General features: G+C 49.4%; 1 protein-coding gene across 1 annotated transcript; it reads right to left on the bottom strand.

Annotated features, from left to right (window-relative positions):
* Window positions 1-9,868: 9,868 nt before the first annotated feature.
* On the bottom strand, window positions 9,869-16,611 carry LOC126514708 (butyrophilin-like protein 10). The gene is made up of 5 exons (XM_050163803.1): window positions 16,527-16,611; window positions 16,003-16,356; window positions 14,999-15,280; window positions 12,087-12,269; window positions 9,869-10,986 (listed from the first exon to the last, which is right to left on the bottom strand). Exons 1-5 carry the CDS (start codon window positions 16,609-16,611, stop codon window positions 10,424-10,426), a joined length of 1,467 nt encoding a protein of 488 aa, XP_050019760.1. The 3' UTR covers window positions 9,869-10,423.
* Window positions 16,612-18,502: the final 1,891 nt, after the last annotated feature.

The following is an 18,502-nucleotide window of genomic DNA, read 5'->3' as shown; positions in this document are numbered from 1 at the left end:
GCCCAGGATGGACCTTCCCTGCAGGCAGAAGAGCTTCCCGAGTGCCAGGGAAGAACAGGAAGGCAGGAGCAGAGGTGCCGGTGGCAGTGAGAGCAGTAGCCCTGAATAGTGTGCCCCTTTTCGACAGACTTGTGATCTCTGTTGATGACAAAAATGGAAATTAGACTAATCGAATGACAGAATGCCAGGCAGTGGACTGTCCACCTGTGTCTCATTCACCGTCCCTCTCCTGCCCCTGTGGCTCCCAGCAGATGTGTGAACCGCAGTCTTCAGTTGAGCACACCTCAGGTGTGCACCAGAGCTCTGCTTGCCGGTTAGTAACCTGGAATTCACACGTTCAGTCCACAGCGCTCTAATGACTGCCACATAGGACACTTCCCGCTGCCCTTCATAACCCCGGTCACCTCCAGAATTTGAACCTCTGAGCACCTCAGCACCAGGACCCACAAGATCCTTCACTGGCCACCTCACTGGAGAGGAATCTGCTATCCCTCTGGGTCCCTCCTGGCACTGGCCAGCTTTGTCCTCTTGCCCCATTGAGGGAGCTGAATCAGATCTGGTGGCAGAGTCCTTATCTGGTGAGGCCTACTTCCTAGTTCTAGTTCATATAGATGTCCTTCCTGTGCGTTCACAGGGAAGAAAGAATGAAAGGTGGATCTCTTGAGTTCGAGGTCAGCCTGGTCTGCAGAGTGGGTTCCAGGTCAGCCAGGGCTACACAGAGCAACCATGTCTCTAAAAACAAAACAACACGCATACACATGAAAGGTCTCTAGGGTACCTAATAGAGCACTAATCCTATTTGTGAAGCTCCGCCCTTTTTACCATATTATCTCCTAAGGTCTCACCTTCCTAATGCCACCATTGGAGGAGGGATCTCACAGTGTCATAGCAGAAGCCTAAAGGCAGAACCCCAAAGATGGTATGCTCTGCTCCCTGCCGCTACTGCTGGGTGGATGTCAGCTCTCAAGAATTTGACAGATTTAGAGGCATGGTGACCCAAGGACATCCCTTCCCAGGTCCTCAAGTTAGTCTATACTTTGCCTACCACACCATTTCAAGACAGGCCACTGGGGTTCCTTTGCTAGGGAGGTGGAAGGTTGTGGAGGGTGGAGCCCGTGAGACAGAGATGAACTGGCTGTTTTCCAGGAGTGGGGCTTCAAGGCACCATGGTAAGTACAAAACAGCTAAATTAAAGTTTCCATGCGGCCTGTAAAGATATGGCCATCTTTTTGCACTTGTCTACAAAGAGAAGTCCAGTTTGGTGGTGGGCTACATTGATTTCATAGGTATCCTTTGTCTGCACCTGATCCGCAGGCTCCAGGTTGGATTTGCTGGGAGACCATGTTAGGCATTAGGGGAATCTGGAGGGGTGGTTGCTTGTGGGATGGGAAATACACAAGTTTGGGATGTGGGGAATGAAGAGAATACCAACTTCCAAAAGACAATGAGCATGGTGGCACACACCTTTAATCCGAGCACTTGGGAGGCAGAGGCAGGCAGCTCTCTGAGTTTGAGGCCAGCCTGCTCTACAGAGTGAGTTTCAGGCCAGGCAAAGCTACATGGTGAAACCCTGGTTTTGTTTTGTTTAAGCCACACTCAGGAAGCTGAGGCAGGATGATTGTCATTAGTTTAATGGCTATGTGGAACAGTCTTGCGAACCCCTCCTCCCCGCCCCACTATCCATTCACACACCAACAACAGGGAGAAGCAGCAGAAAGTAATGTTTTTGCTAGGACCTTTCCCAGATTGAAAATGGCCAGGTTTTTAAGGCACATTGAGACCTTGCTTGGATTTCTGCAACAGTACTGTCATGTTGAGTATAAGAATACTGTGAACTAGTTTTATGTGGCTAGAGGAAATGGTGAGGTCAAAGTACAGAATACACTACAGGTCAGGGGCTTGGTGTGTGTGTTTCTGGTATTTCCCCCCACCAGTTGGATCCCTAGATGTGGAGCCATGTTCATAGATGAACAGGCTGACTATTCCAACATGCAAGTCATTTCGTTGGGCCTTGATCCCGGGGTTCTCTGGCAGCACCTCTCCATCAGATGAAGTTCTTAACTCCCTTTGGGGACTTCTGTGAGGGTCTGGGCCAAACCTCTGGCATTTCTTTGTCAGTGAAAACTGGCTGTGGCTCCTGTCCTAATCGCTACATAGTGAAGTGGAGACTGGCAGCATCTGTCCCCAGGCAGGTCAGTTCAAAGGTCATTCTCATGCCCACCTAGTTTTCTAGAGCGGAAAACCCCAAATAACCAGAAGATTGTTAAAAATCAAGGACAGGGCAGCTTCCACATGTTTTATGCTACTTGATGCCCACATGAGGTGCTTTATTTCCATAAGAGAAGTTTAACTTAGAGATAGATATTGAGTTGAACAGATTCTCTGTTAAACTGTCCTTCATGAAAAAGAATGTGCTGCTAAGGAATTCCTAGGAGACAAACGAGACTGCTGGCTTTAGAAGCGATATAGCAAGTGAAACAGCACCATTGATGCAGTACACAGGCCAGCCAGGCTTAGACTCACAGAACAAATAGCATTTTGGGAGCTGGTGGGGTCTGAGCAAGGGCAGGCCAACTTTAGGGCCCTTGGACAGGCGTGCAGGGATCGGATATGAGCTGTGGGTTGTCACAGCACAAGTATTCTTTCCCCGTTTTACAGGGGCAGCATCTGAGTTCCTGTGGTTACTTTCATAAGTGTAGAGGCTGGTGTTCTGACGACTAGGTTCTAAAATCCCATTTCTTGCCCTTAGACCTCAGTCCTAAAGGACATGAGCAACTCTCAGGGTATGCTCCCTGTCTTGTTTTCACTTTGAACTTGTCCCCAGAAAGCTGAAAGTGCAGAGAGGCTTTCAGTTTTCTGGCCTGAGGGAGGGGTTTCAGGGGTGTATGGTGGCCTCTGATTACAGAGCCAAGGCCAATACCATGCTCCGTCCATCATGAAGGGTCATGCCTTCCCATCTGTTGCAAAGGCTGGCTTTTCCTTTCCTAGACACAGGTCATCTTCCCCCACCCTGCCCCGTGGGGTTGGTAGATACATTCCTAATTCTTACTAGGTATCTTGAGGATAGGGGCACCCCCTCCCCTGTGGACAGCTCTGTATCCTGGCAGGGAAGAAAAATCACCTGTCTCCAACCCGGAAAAATGGGGATTACTGAGGAAACAGGTACCTGAGAAAAACGCGTACAAAGCATCACTCTTTTATAAAAAAAGAAAAAAAAAAAATATCCTGGTCATATGCAAATGAGGTGACTTCCTGGGCTCTTCTGATTGGACAAATCATCACAGAGTAGCCAATGGGACTTTGGGGTTGCCCGAGGTTCCGGCCGTTTGTTAGAGCCAGATAGTTATGCTATAAGCTGATTATTCATATCTAGTGGTCTGCTTCCTGCATCTGTTTCCACCTATGTGGACCACAAGCATCTTCCTCGACTCCTTCTCCACCCCTTTTTCCCGTTGCGCTCAGGGCTCTGGTGACTCAGGTGTTGCAGCGGTTCTGCCTCTACAATCACCTCCAGCTCCGAGGTGCGAGGTCCGTGAGCTGCGGAGCTGATCACCGCGCAAGACAGTGCCTAACGCGGCACTCAGCAATGCAAGGATGTACGCGGGCACGGAGGTCTTGTCCATCCTCAGGACCCTTCGGTGAATACTAAAGGCTCTTTTCAGAGCCAACCGGAATGGCTGGGTAGCTTAATGGACAAACTTAATGGACTCCTGACCCTAAAGCCATTTTTACCTGGGCCAGAGTGGGGAATTTCCCCTTGGTGGCCTGGCGGAGGTATAACTGTGCGACCTGCTAGAGAGAGGTTTGTCTGAAACAAAACAACTGGGGTTCCTTCAAACAGTTCTTGGATTCTAAACAGGTTCAGCTCTCTTGATGATTCAGATGGGAGGCACTGCCCCTAGCTTTGACCCCGGTACTTAGGTCAGCCAGTGCTACAAAGTGAGACCCTGTCTCTAATTTATTTTTATTTTATTTTATTTTGGTTTTTCGAGACAGGGTTTCTCTGTAGCTTTGGAGCCTGTCCTGGATCAATCTAATTTTAAAAAATCGTATTGCGATGTTGACAGCGACAAGTCAATTAATTGCGTGGCTCTCCCTCCGCCGCCGCCCTTTGCTGTACTTGTCAAACTGTATTTATTAACTTGTCAATCCCAGCACCTACCCATCTGCACACTCGATATAGCTCCCGAGTGCTTCAAAATTAGTTCTGCTCCTGACTGTTGATACACGTCGAATATACATCATGCAATAATTTGAAAAGGTATACTTTTAATCGACGTTTGGGTTTGTCTTTGACTAGTTTTCAAGGCCAACGTCCACCCTTCTGCGCAGCTACACACTTCCCAGGTGTAGGGGGCCTCAGGGACTAAAGTCACACCCTACTTGAGGTTTTCCTCCACCTCCTCCCTGGTTACCTATGGATATACAGTGTGGTCTGTCATGACCTCACTACTTGAGCCCAAGTTGCCTGACCCCAAACAAAATAAATAATCAACAGGACCTGAAAGCACAATGACAATTCACCATCTTGGCCAAGGCAGGCAGATCTCAGTAGGGACCGGTTCCCTGGTTTGAGTCCTATGTTAACTGTCCAGCTTCCACCAAAGAGGAAAGGTAACTTTCTAGGCCTCACAAGTGCTTGGCTGAACACCGCCCTTTCGATCTGGTGCCCTCCTTGGGGAAATTATACTACCATGTCTCCATTGCTATTTTATTTACATCTACATTAGAAAAAAACAAAACGTGGCAGACACTTTGCTATGCATGCGAATACTGATACTCTTGATTAAGGATCTGAGTTTTAGCCCATTTTTATCCATTTACAGAACTTGAGGAAGATTGTGAGACAGACTGCAGCAAGCAACCCTTCCAGTTTTTGCAGCCAGCTGTTTTTCACCCTCACCTAAAGTCCCTACAGGTGCTATAGAAATCTCAATTTTATATTTCCGTGTAAACTGTGGCCATTATTTTTGAGAATATTTTTAACTTTGGTTGAAATTTACTCATAAATGTGGATCATAGCTGGGCTCTGAAGAGATGGTTTAACCCAGAGGTCCAGGGTTTGGTTTGCCACACTCAAAACGGTGGCTCACAACAGCTGGAGTCTGTAACTCCAGCTCTGGGGAATACAGCGCCCTCTTCTGGCCTCTGTGAGCATTACATGTACATGGTTCACATTCTTCCAAGAATGAGAAAATCCTTTAGAACCTTCCTCACGCAGTTGCCTCCCACCCAAATAAATCATGGGGACATGAAAGGGTGCAATGAAACCCCATGAGCATGCAGGGGTGGGGCCAGAAGAGCGAGGAGCAACTTCTAAAATGTGGGCTCACTTCCTGTTCTCCTTTGTCTGTGATTAAACTAGACAGTGAAGGGTAAGAGCAGGTCTTACACAGAAAGGCGACATTCCAGTGGGGGAGGGACTCTTGGGGGCCTGAGCTCTACTTAGACTTGTACAGAATCACTAGGCATTTTAAAGGGAGAATGGGAGGCTGTCGAGAAGCTCAGCGGTAAAATCACAATCACGTGCCTCCGAGCCTGACTACCTGAGTGGGTGCGGTCTCCGGAACTCACGTTGTGGAAGGAGAGAACCAGCTTGTCCTCTGCCCTTCATGCGTGCCACAGTGCACATGCATGCAATTTAGAGTACGCACACACACACACACACACACACACACACACACACACACACACACTGGAACTAAGGGAGAATAGGGGAATGAGATGGGGAAGGACTTCATAGTGGCAGGATAGAGTCAGACAATCCCACAGGATTCCCTGGACGTGCTCACCAGCGTTTAGAGACATGCTCCTACCTTTTCATGAAGCCTGGGTGAACCAGCCATGGTGGTCAATGCGTCAGCAGGGTTGGGCAAAGTGATGCCTCCTGACTTGGTAACATACTGCTCCTGTCTGTCTCCATGACAGCGCACTGAAGAAATTATCAGTGGGTAAAGAAGAACCCTGCTCACCGGTGTGGATGGCCACCATTCAATCGGCTGAGAGCCTCATTGGAGCAAGGGGCAGCAGGCAGGAAATCGTGATCACAAAGCTCAGTCTAAACTAATACTGGCAGAAGCCGAGTTCCAGTCCAGCCTGGATTTCCCGTCTCACAAATCAACACAAAGCTGAACTCTGCCTCCCTGTTCAGCTTCTGTATTAGTTAATTTCCAGTTCCTGCGATAAAGTATCTGACCAGGAGAAACTTAAGGAAGGAAGTTACTCTGGGCTAAGGATTTCAGAGGAACTGTTCATGATGGCAGGGGAGGCATGGCAGCGGGCAGCTGGAGCAGGAAGCTAATAGACAGATCCCTTTTCAACCACACAATGGAAGCAGTGAGGACAAGCTGGAAGTGGGTTGAGGCCGTAAACCCTCAAACTCTGCTCCCTAAAAATATACTTCTTCCCTTAAGGCCCCACCGCCTCAATCTTCTCAAACAACACCATCAACCGGGTACCAAGAGTTCAAACTCCTGAGCCTGTTAGGGGCATTTCTCATTCAAACAGGCACAGCCGGTGTTGGGGAATTTAGAAGTTGTCGTTTGCTTTTCTAGTGTCGTGACAATATCATGACCAAAAGCAGCCTGAGGAGTAAAAGATTTCAGCTTGCAGGTATGGCTCATCAGGAATAGAAACTAGGGCAGAAACCTGGAGACAGGGACTGAAGCTCAGCCTGCTTTCTCAGGGCACCTAGGACCACCTGTTCAGGTGTGGCATTACCCGCTGGGCCCTCCCACGAACATCAGTACAAATGGGTCTCAACAATGGTTCTCAGCCTGTGGGTCTTGCCTCCTCTGGGGTCACATATCAGATATTCTACTTATCAGATATTTACATTACGATTCATAACAGTAGCAAAATTAAAGGTATAAAGCAGCGATGGCATAATATTATGGTTGGGGTCACCACAACGTGAGGAACTAACTGTATTAAGGGGTCGCAGCGTTAGGAAGGTTGAGAGCCACTGCTCTACAGTCTTGCCCACAGGCAATCGGATGGAAGCAGCTCCTCTGTAGTGTCCCTCTTCCTTTAGTGACTCTAGCTGTGTCAAGTTGACAGTGAAACCGGGATAGGAGAGGAGAGAGAAGCTGCCAATTGGATGGTGAGAAGGGGCAGTCACTTGGGGTTTATCAGGTAACGTGCTCCCCAAAAGTGTCAGCTAAGAAACGTGTTTCCCAGCAACAGGTATGTTGTCATGACAACAGGGAAGGGACCAACACAGAAGTAAAGGAGACAAGAAAATGGTAGTGTGATTCCTTTTATTTTAAAGTCCAGAACAGGGTGAAAGGGTTCATCACATAGAGGTGCCACACAGAAAGCCAAGAAAAAGGAAGCTTCTCAACTCAGTGTATCCAGTAATATTCCACAGTTTAAACAAACTGACTTCAAATTAAGTCCAAGAATGAGAGACGGGAAATCAAAACAAAATAAAAAAAAAAAAAAAAACTCACAGATCAGTGGCTGCCTGCAGTAGAGTCATGGTGGGGATGGAGTTCCGACAAGTCCAGGGAACTTTAATGGCAAAGGACTCTGACCTCCTGATGGTGCTGCTACATGATTTACACTTGGACCACTGTTCACCATGCTGCACCCTTCAAACAAGAAAGCTCGTGGGTGGGAGGCGGGTTAGCAGTTAAAAGGACCTGATGCTCCATCATAGGAACAGGAGTGCTGATTTCAGCACCCACGTTGGGCAGCTCACAAATGCCTTGACTGCAGCTCCAAGGGATTCAGTGCTGTAGTCTGGTCTCTGAAGGTACACACACCAGACATACACACGGATACACATGCCAGACACACACACCAGGCAACACACACACATATAGACACACACACATACAGACACACTCACAGCAGACACACACACATACACACGCCAGACAGACACACACACACCAGATGACACACACACCAGACACATACTCACACATACAGACACACACACACACAATGAAGACAGACATTTTTGTTTTTACAAGACATGGCTTTCCTGTGTAGCCCTGGATGTCCTGGAACTCACTCTTAGACCAGACTGGCCTCAAACTCATGTATCTGCCTGCCTTTGGCTTCCAAGTGCTGGAATTAAAGGCAGGGGCCACTTTTTGGTGTGCACACGTACATTCAGACAAAACACCCATATACGTAAAATACATAGATAAATCTTAAAAAACAAAAATAAAAACTAGCCAGGCAGTGGTGTCACTCGCCTTTAACCCAGCGCTCAGGAGGCAGAGGCAGGTGGATCTCTGGTTTACATATAAGTTTTTTAATTAGCAAATTTGTTACATATAAATATCACACCGATGAACAAACAAGGAAAAAAATAACATCACCCCAAAGTTGAAAACAGTAATGTGCAGGTGACAAGGACAGGTCTCTTTCACTGAGTCCCTCTCTTCTCCCATTTCTTCCCATACAAATGCCAGCCTCTCTCCAAAGCCCAGCTCAGGGCCACCTGTGCTTGTGACACTTCCTTGCTACTCCATAGACTAACCACAGCTGTGCTCTCGACTGTGAACCCCAAACCCTAGGCGTTCTTCATCTGTGTCTGAGGACCTTGTCTCTGAAGCTCGTATAACTGCTACAGCCCTTACAGACAATGATCTCACTCTGAGGCGGCATTCCAGTGCAAAAGGGTGCGCCCACCACTTGGCAGTGCCCTTCGACTCAGACCCACTATGGTAGGTTGAGTCCGTCCCCCTCCCCCGGCAGATATGTGGGCATAACTGTGACTGGGGTCATCTGGAGAAAGTGTCTTCGCAGATGCATTCAAGTTACCAACCTCAGGGTGGGGTCAGCCTGTGTTAAAGTGGGTTCTGGGCTGGATAAGCATATCCAAGAGAAAGATTTTTAGGGAGAAATGCAGAGAGGAACTGGCCATCCAATGACAACACCAGCTTTGCCCTGATGCTTCTGCCAGCCAAGGGGGGCTGGACTCTACCTCACACCGCGAGGGAGGCCTGGAGTAGATTTTCCAGTGCTTCCCAGAGATGCCAACCCTGCCCACACTTCAGTTCGATCGATTTCTAATTTCCAGAACATGGAGGGGCGAGTCCTTAAGGGCTTTTAGGCCAGAGCACTTAACCTTAAGCCCCAGTCCCCCTGGAGGGGTCCTGAACACCACAGAGATCCCACCAACTGACCGCCCCGCAGCAAGAGGAAGTGTGACTCTTTCTCTTGGGGCTTCCAGCCTCACAGCACAGGGCAGACTGCATTTTCTCGGCACCCGTGGAGCAAGCACCATGCAGTAGCACCCCACTCCCCAGTCTCTGTCTCCCTTCTGCCCACGGTCTCAGAGTGGAAGACTCTCAGGTAGCTGAGAGCTGGTTCCACGGTCTAGTTTTGTCTCCTGTGTTCTCAGCGTCCATCAACACCCACTTTGAGTCTGCTTTCTCTGTCAACACTTTTGTGGTTTCTGTCCTCATCGAGCTCTGACCAAAGCCTTAGGAATCTTGAGATCTTTGCCTCTGTGCCCTTTGAACTAGTCTGCCATAGTGAGGGAGAGAAGAGGATTTAAGGTAGAAAGAGATTGGCGGAGTGAGAAAAGAGAGAGAAGGGGGAGGGGCTGGAGAGATGGTTCAATGACTAAGAGCCCAGGCTGCTCTTGCAGAAAACCTGGGTTTTGTTCCCAGCACCCTCACGTGTCACCTCACAACCTCTGTAGCTAGAGTTCTAGGGGATCAAATACTGCTTTTGGCCTCCGTAGGCATGGCACTTATGTCCGTGCGTGCACTTGCATGCGCACTCCCATCATCATCATCATCATCATCATCATCATCATCATCATCATAAATAAACAACATTTAACAGGAAGAAAGAGAAGGAGAGAAGGGAGAGGAAAGCACGAAGGAAGGAAAAGAAAGATGAACAGGATAGAGGAAGAGTAAGAAGAGGGCAAGACCCAGTTATGAAGCAGCCGCAGCACACCCACCACTGAGCCAGACAACCCCAGTTATTTTTATTGTGCCGTTTTCCTCGCTGAGGGTCGGCAGCCATGACAAAGAACCTCAGCACAGGAGAGCCACGTGATTCTCACTCCTCAGGAACCACTTTCTAAGTCCCAGAAGCTAGGATTCTAAGACATTGCTGGTCTCCTCTCTGATTCCCCACCGGGTATGTGTGTGTCCAGATCTCTCCTCTTACAAGAACAGCAGGTTTATGGGGTTAAGGTACATCAAGGACTTCCCTTTAACCTTAATCTCTTTCAATGCATCATCTCCAAATGACAACATCTTCAGAAATCCTGGGTAGGGTTGGGGAGGCGCTCAGCATTCAGCACAGAATTTGGCAGAGGCAGCATATCCAGCCCATGGTGTCTTCCCATATATTCACACAGGAATGCAGTAAATAATACCAAGAGCCAGGGTGGCAAGAAGGCAGGAGCCTCTCTCTCCTAAGGATGTCTCAGGAGTACCCAGGGAGGTTAAGGTCCTCCAGAGGATTCTGTGTCTTCTTCTGTCTCTCTGATCACTGAGCAGATAGTGACGGGTCTGGGGTCATGGGTCCAGAGGCAGAAAAATGGCTGTAAGGGACCAGAAAAAGACAGCCCAGAGAACACATAGATCAGGGAGCCGTTGGCCGCATTGTGAAAGGAGATTTCTCCTGCCTCAAAGTCTAAGGAGATGCCCACACGCTGGAGGGGTTGTGGAGGAGACAGGCGAGTCCTGGGGTAGGAGAGGGCCTGGAGTTTCTTCTTGTAAAATTCCAGTGCCCAGAGACCGTGCTGAGGGGACTTGGGGATCCTACCTTCTCGTCCCAAACTCTCCAGACACACACCCAGAATCCAGGCCCTCCTGTCCCCGACCTCCACTTCCCAGTAATGCCTTCCTGCATCAAACCGCTCTCGGGCCAGGATGCAGGGGTCCTGGTCAAATCTTTGGGAACTGGGAGACAGGTCCTGGTCAAACAGCAACCGCTTCACACTCTTCCGATCCTCAGACACTATGAGTTTGGGACTTGCAGTTTCAGGGTCCAGGGACAGGCTGGCTGTGGAGAGAGGAAAGTGTCAGATGTGAGGGCTTTTGCCATCTTGGCCCCGCTTGGATGAGGGATCCAAGGTTTGTCTCCTACTTGAAGGTTTCCCCTCCACTTCTATAAATCTGTTACCGGCCCCATTTAATCTGATTTTGTTATTCCCCCAGGCAGTGAGAGAGGCAGCTGTGAGCATAGCCTGGGACAGCTCCCAGGGGACTAAACTCTGTGGAAGAGAGACTGAGAGACGACAGAGACCACCGCCAGCAGACAGAAAACTTGGAACTCACACCCACCCCTCACAGCCAGTACTCCAGATGCAGGCCTTTCTGTGGGTTGCGTGTGGTTGGCATGTGTCCTCAAAGTTTGCTTGTTAGAAGCCTGGTCCTCAGTGTGAATAGCGGAGTGTGGGGGGGTTGTTTTTGTTTTGTTTTGTTTTTCGAGACGGGGTTTCCCAGTAGCTGTGAAGCCAGTCCTGTAACTCACTCTGTAGACCAGGCTGGCCTGCAACTCACAGAGATCCACCTGCCTCTGTCTCCTGAGTGCTGGGATTAAAGGCGTGCACCGTCACTGGCCAGCGGTGGGGAAACTTTTAAGAGGAGGAGCCTCATCCAAGGTAATGCCTTATGGGAACATCCTCTAGTTCTCTGGAGACCCTACCTAGTTCCCATATGACCCTGATCTCCAAATCCCTTGCTTTTTCTGTCTTGCTATCTACCATGATTTGACACAACAAAGGAGCCCTCACCACATGGATCACCTGATGTTGGACATTTCAGCCCCCAAACGTGAGCTAAGTAAACATTCCTTTACACATGACGAGCCTCAGGCAATTTGTTTCAGTGATGGAAAAATGACAAGCCCAAACTTCAAGCTTCTGTCTATCCGTTTTCCAGAAGGAGGCCCTGTAGACTGCTCAGAATTATCTTGTGAGGAATGACCCACCAAGGGATCTCAGGGATGAGGTTTCCTCTGGGTGGGTGGTAGTCAGAAAATTCCAGAGTCGAAACCCCCACTAGTCATTCCGTTCCCGCTGTGTTGGATGGCACAAAGACAAAGCCTCAGACCACAGTGTGGCATCTAGGTCTCCGGTGTGAGGGTCAGGACTCACTCACCATGTAAGGGCTCAGCCTCAGCACTGGCTCCCGTATCCACATCTTCTTCCTCCTCACTTTTATCCTCTTTGTGCGATCTCCCGAAGGCACAGGCAATTGCTGCTGTGACAAGCCCCAGTGCCGTGAGGATTAGAGGTAGAACTGGTCCCCTCTCCGTGGAAGGAGGTCTTCTGAACAGGGGGGCTAAGAGGATTCCAGGGCATCAAGAAAAACATGAGTGGACTGTCTTTGTTGCACACACACACACACACACACACACACACACACACACCAACGTTCCAGACTCAAGGGACACAGTGTTCACAGACCTTTCTAAAAAGGGTTCTGAAAAATTGAGATGTCTTCTGATACACAGTGCTATATAAACTGCATATGTGTCCCCAAACTGAAATTCCAGCCTCTTAGACGATGGCGCGGGTGGGCTGTGGGAGGTGGGGAAGTCCTGAGGGTGGGGCTTCATTAGCAGGAACAATGCCTTTATAAAAAGTCTCTCAGAGAGGTCCTGGCCCTTCCTCCACATGAGGGCACTGCAAGAAGATCTATGAACTGTGGAGCAGCCCTCACCAGACCCAGATCCTGCCCACCCCGCCCATGGGCTTCCATTGTCTGTCTGGGACTGCTAACAGTGCACTCTTGTCCGTGGCCCATGAGCCCAGGACAACGCATGGCATGAGCTGAGGCAGAATGGACTGAGGAAGTTGTATATGCATGGCCGTATGGGTAAGATAGAGACATTAGGTTTGCTATTTCTAAAGAAAAAGAAGTCCATCAAAGTGTGAGTCTGTATAACTGAGGCAGAGACTTATTATTTTTGCAAACTATGCTATTTTTGCAAAATTAAGCTGTAAGTTTAACAACGTTTAGAAATAAGACTTTTGCCAGGTATGGCGGCACATGCCTTTAATTCTAGCACTTGAGAAACAGAGGCAGGCAGATTTCTGTGAGTTCAAGACTGGCTAGTGATATCCTTTTTCAAAAAGTCATAAAACAAAACAAAACAAAAACCCAAGCTTTTAAAGAAATAAACTTTGAATGGAAAGCTAAACATAGCCCTTAGTAGATAAATAGATAAATCAACTGTCTGGATAGACCACAGTTAATTTATTAATAAGTTTATTTCTTTAAAATAAATGATTGTTTAAGTGTGGTGGTTTGGATGCGAATGACTCCAGTAAGATTCTATGTTTGAATGTTTGGTTCCCAGTTAGTGGAACTGTTTGGGAACAATTAGGAGATGTGGCCTTTCTGGAGAAGGTGTGTCGCTGGGAGTGGGCTGAGGCTTGCAAAAGCCCACACTACGCCTAGTGTATCTTTCAGCCTGTAACTTAAAAATCAGATGTGAGCTCTCAGCTACTTCTTCAGCACCATGCCTGCCTGCCTGCCACCATGGTCCCCGCCATGATGATAAAAGACTCACCCTCTGAAATGGTAAGCAAACTCCCAATTAGATGCTCCCCCCCCCTAAGGTGCCTTGGTCATGGTGTCTCCTCACAGCAATAGAACAGTAACTAAGACACCAGGAAAATCACAGAAAGCTCTTAAATACATGTTACTAACTAAAAGAAGCCAGTCTGATAAAAATGGATTTGGTGTGATTTCAACTATAAAACACTGGGGAAAGGCAAAACCATTTGAAGAAGAAAAATAAAGGTCAGGGGTCTCCAGGCATAAGTTGGAAGACAGAGTGTGGATAGAGAGGGTAGAGGGCTTGAGGCAGCATGCAGTGCTGGTGATGCACTACTGGTGATGCAGTGCTGGTGATAATGCAGTGCTGGTGATGCAGTGCTGGTGATGATACAGTGCTGGTGATGCAGTGCTGGTGATGACGCAGTGCTGGTGATGCAGTGCTGGTGATGCAGTGCTGGTGATGCAGTGCTGGTGATGATACAGTGCTGGTGGTGATGCAATGTTGGTGATGATACAGTGCTGGTGATGCAGTGCTGGTGATGCAGTGCTGGTGGTGATGCAGTGTTGGTGATGACGCAGTGCTGGTGATGCAGTGCTGGTGATGCAGTGCTGGTGATGATACAGTGCTGGTGATGCAGTGCTGCTGGTGATGCAGTGCTGGTGATGATGCAGTGCTGGTGATGTAGTGCTGGTGATGCAGTGCTGGTAATGATGCAGTGATAGTGATGTAGTGCTGGTGATGATACAGTGCTGGTGATGTAGTGCTGGTGATGATGCAGTGATAGTGATGTAGTGCTGGTGATGCAGTGCTGGTGGTGATGCAGTGTTGGTGATGCAGTGCTGGTGAACAGATGTCTTTGTCCTGTGTGCACCCCTCTGAGCACCCAGCACGGCTGGGTCCCATATTCTTGCTGACCCTGGTGGGTCTCTGCCTGTTCATCCCCGTGTTATTACCCTTCTGGGTTTTCATACCCGGGGAGTTATGACTGTGAGATGAGGGATGTAGAAAATCCAGGGGCTGGAGAGACATTTCAGTGGGTAAGAGCGTGCCCGCCCTTCCAGAGGACCCAGGTCCCGTTCCAGCACCCACATGGCGGCTCACAACCATCTGTAACTTTAGTTCCAGGGGCAGTACACTCATACGCACGCAATCAGTAAAACACTCATACACATAAAACAAAAGAAATAAATAGCTATTTTTAAAGAAAATCTATGCACTTTCTGGTTAGATTTGCCATGAACTAAAACTTCTCTTAAAAAAAAATCTTAGACCAACAACAGCAACACCAACATCAGGATGCATCTTTCTTGCTTCCCTGCTGGATCTCCCTGCAACCCCATAACCGCTTCATTTTGGAAACCAATGTCCCCGTGACCCCCTTGGCCAGGCTGCAGGCAGGGGCTTCTCTGGCTCTGCCCCTACAGCTCTCTCTACATATCCCTGGCACCCAGTGCCTGGACTCCCGTGCTAGTGGCTTTGATGGCAGAACTGAACAGGTACTCACCAGGCAGGTAAGTCTCAGCCACCTTCTTCTCAGGGAAGAGGGGATTAGCGATGGAGCAAGTCAGACCCTCCACAGTCCTTTCCTGGACAGTTACCATGGATACCACAGTCAAGAGGCCAGTGCTGGCAGAGGGTGAGAAGTGAGTCTCAGCGGGCACTGGCTGTCCTCTGAGGTCCAGCCACTCCACCTCGGGCTCTGGGAACCAGCCTGCTGAGGTGCACTCTGCCCGGATGCTTTTGTCCTGGCTGTCAGTCACGTGGATAACGGGCGATGAGCCCAGCCCTGAAGGAAGAACATCGGCTCAGACCCTGTAGCTAGTGGCTTCCAAGGGGCGGGGGATGTCTTGTAGGTGTTAGTAGGTTCTATGACTCTTCCTGGACCACCTATTTGTAATTAACACCACTAAGGCGGCACTGTGTTTCCAAATAAAACAGTCGAATGAAATGGGAGATTTAAGGAGAAAAACAAAGTTTCCCACTGAATGTGGGACAAAGGAGGAGCTGGGGTCTGTCTGACCACAAATAACAAATTCTATTAACCTAGGGAAACTTCTCCATATCCCCAAGTAATCTCACTCTCTTTCTCTGTTTCATCCCCATGAGTTTCAGCTTCTCCCTCTCTGTCTCTCTCCGGGTTTCTCTTTGTTCTTTCTCTCTGTGTTCCTGCCTTCCCTCTGTTTTTCTCTTCTTTACTTATTTCTCAATCTGCTTCTTGCTTCTCGCTGCCTCTCTCTGACTCTCTGCTGCAGGTTCCGTGTTTTCTGCCTCCCAGTGGTTTCCGTGTCTTGACCCCTTCCCCCACCTCTGTGCTCCCTTTCCGCTGCTAGGGTGTGTGATGAAGGGAAGGCAGATGGGAAAACAGTGTTCTGTGGGAAGAGAGTTTTGCCTGGGAGCAGGTGTCACCAAGCCTCTCCAGCTTTGGGGCTCAGGGCTCTGGAGGTCTGGCATGGTGTTTGTTGCTGAGAGAGGCTCCCCAGCAGAATGAAAGACCCACACAGCCCTCACCTGCCACCTTCAACCACAGGGTGGCCTGGTTGTGGGATGTGTGCTCCCTGAAGATGCAGTGATAAGTCCCGTTATCAAACATGGTGACGTTGTGTATCCTCACAGTGGCCTCTCCGCGGAGAATGCGGTCGCCGATGAATGTGGTCCTTCCCCTGTATTCCACCATCTGCTCTTCATACACATCGTCTCCGTTCTGGTGCACGTGCACAGCTGGTGAGGGCTGGTCCCTGTACCACCTCAGCTCCATGCCCTCGGCACTGATGCTGGGTGACAGTTTGCAAGGCAACTCTTTGTCTTGCCCAACTACGGCCAGAAGTGGCTCAGGAGGTCCAAGGACACGGAAATCTGATTTCCCTTAGAGATGCAAATAGAAGGGCTAGGTTAAGTCACAGGCAGGAGACAGGTACTCCCCCTATACCCATTTCCTCTTTGAGGGTATGGGGCACCGTTAGTCCTGAGCTTCCGTTGGAGACCTCAGTTTGACCCTGGGCACCCCTAGGGTCAGGAAGGGGCTGTTGTCCTACCGTTCCCAGCAGGCAGGAGCTGCAGGAAGATGAAGGTGACCAAGAAGCTTGACAGAGTTGCATCTCCATGGTGCGGCCTTGCCATCCCTACTGGGGACACCTTAGCCACGGTGAAAGAGAAGCTAGGAGTTTAACAGGAGAAAGGAAAAACAGCTTAGGAGGGAAAGCGGCTTATTCACACGCCACCTGAGTTCTTAGTCGTAGAAACAGTGTCGTTTCCCACAGACGCCATCTGCAGAATTGCGCAGATGGCCCTATATGTGCAGTTTACCACCTACTCTTGCGGGAGGGGTTTTACCCGAGCTCCTGCCCTTTGTGGGCACATGGAGAAAAACCAGCTCCAACAGGGAATCTCAGGTCATCAGGACCCTGTAACAACCTCAATTGCTCAATCACCCTGAAAGAACTTCTCCGGCTGGGAGTAGAGGGCCCAGTTCCTTCCTTGGCAGGGATGGGCACCCCTCAGAACTCAGTAATTTAGGGTAGTTAGTATAATCTGTTTAGAGAGTAACTTTTGGGAACAGAGCGACCAGCCCAAGAGATCCTTCCTGGCACAGCCTTAGCTTGCCCTTCATATCTGGTATGCCACGTTGCCAAGAGCTCTTGTCTGTTTTGCATACTCGGACAGCCATGGTGTCTCCCTGCCCACTGTATAGAGAGAGGTCCTGACTAAGACACTGAGGAGCGCCATTAAAGAAGAAAACACTCACCTACCTCTGACCCTGCTGCCTGCTTTCCAGGGTGGCTTCTGAGGATTTTGAGGGAATTAGTTTGCTTCCCTGAAAACTCCAGACAGGGCACAGTCCAAATGAGCCTAGGTGTCTGTCTCCCAGTGGTGACAGGAGAGGGGAGCCTAGAAATGGAAGAATAGACAAGCGTACCAGCTTCTGTTGAGTCCCGTTACTGCCGTCGGAAAATGACCAGCTCTTACCTTTAGGGAAATTGCATCAGAGGAAAAAGAATCTTCCTAAGGGGCACGGCCAGCTGTGCTGAGCACTGAAGATAAAGGCACTGCTAACAGGGGATAAGGGGAGGCATGGAGATGGGGGGAGGTGGCCAGGTGGAGGGTGGCAGCTGGGCCAGGTTGGGGCCATCAGGAGCCCAAGGGGAGGACACCGATGTCAGTGCTGGGATCCCAGCCAGTTGTAGGTGCTGGGGAATTCAGATAAAATTCTCTGGTTACTGAGACCTGCGGAGCAGCCACACTGGCTCCACTGCCTTTGCGGACATTGTGATGTTGACGTTGAAAGTAGCCTGATTCTGGCCTTGGCAGTAGAGACTCCTATCCAGAGACCCAGCCAAACCCTCCCTCATCCCTTCCCTGTCCCCCATCACGGTACGGTCCTGGCCGCTCAGGTACTCACACCTTACCCTTGTCTCTTGAGCGAGGTACTGGGCCAGGCTCTATTTGTCCAACTCTTCTTTCTTATTGACTTAAATAAAGGTTTGATTGCCTTGCGAGCGTAAGGCAAGAAAAGTGCTAGCTGCCAGCCTGGGCCACTTGCCCTGTGCAGAAAGGACCGCTCCCTTTAATCCAGCAGATGGTGAGGGACACTTAGGCACTCTAGGCCCGGGGCTATTGAGAAAGTCCAGCACCAAATCCTTCCTGACACACCTCCTTGGAAAACCCTCTGGAAAACACGTGGTTTTAGGTGCAAACAGAGGAGGTACTGCGTGAAAACATGAGCTGTGCTAGCCAGGCAACAAGGCTCATCTTACCGAGGATGCGTGACCCAGAGGCTCCAGCTGGGACCCTAAGATCTTGAGACACCCAGCCACTTGCCTCAAATGTGGAGGTTAAGTAAGTTCAAGGCCATAAAACACTGCATCCAGTAGGAATTCAGCTAAATGGTTTGATAAGGTAAGGGGGGACGAAAAGGTGTGTGGGATTATGTAATGGTTTCTGAATTCTATTTTAAGGCACTAAAACCATTTTCAGATTAGCTATAGGTGCTAGTTGGAATACAGCATGGATG

The sequence above is a fragment of the Alexandromys fortis genome, unplaced genomic scaffold (assembly GCF_014885135.2).
Source record: "Alexandromys fortis isolate MF-2015 unplaced genomic scaffold, M_Fortis_MF-2015_v1.1 scaffold_149, whole genome shotgun sequence".
Lineage (NCBI taxonomy): Eukaryota > Metazoa > Chordata > Mammalia > Rodentia > Cricetidae > Alexandromys > Alexandromys fortis.
This window is presented reverse-complemented; position numbering and strand designations above follow the sequence as displayed.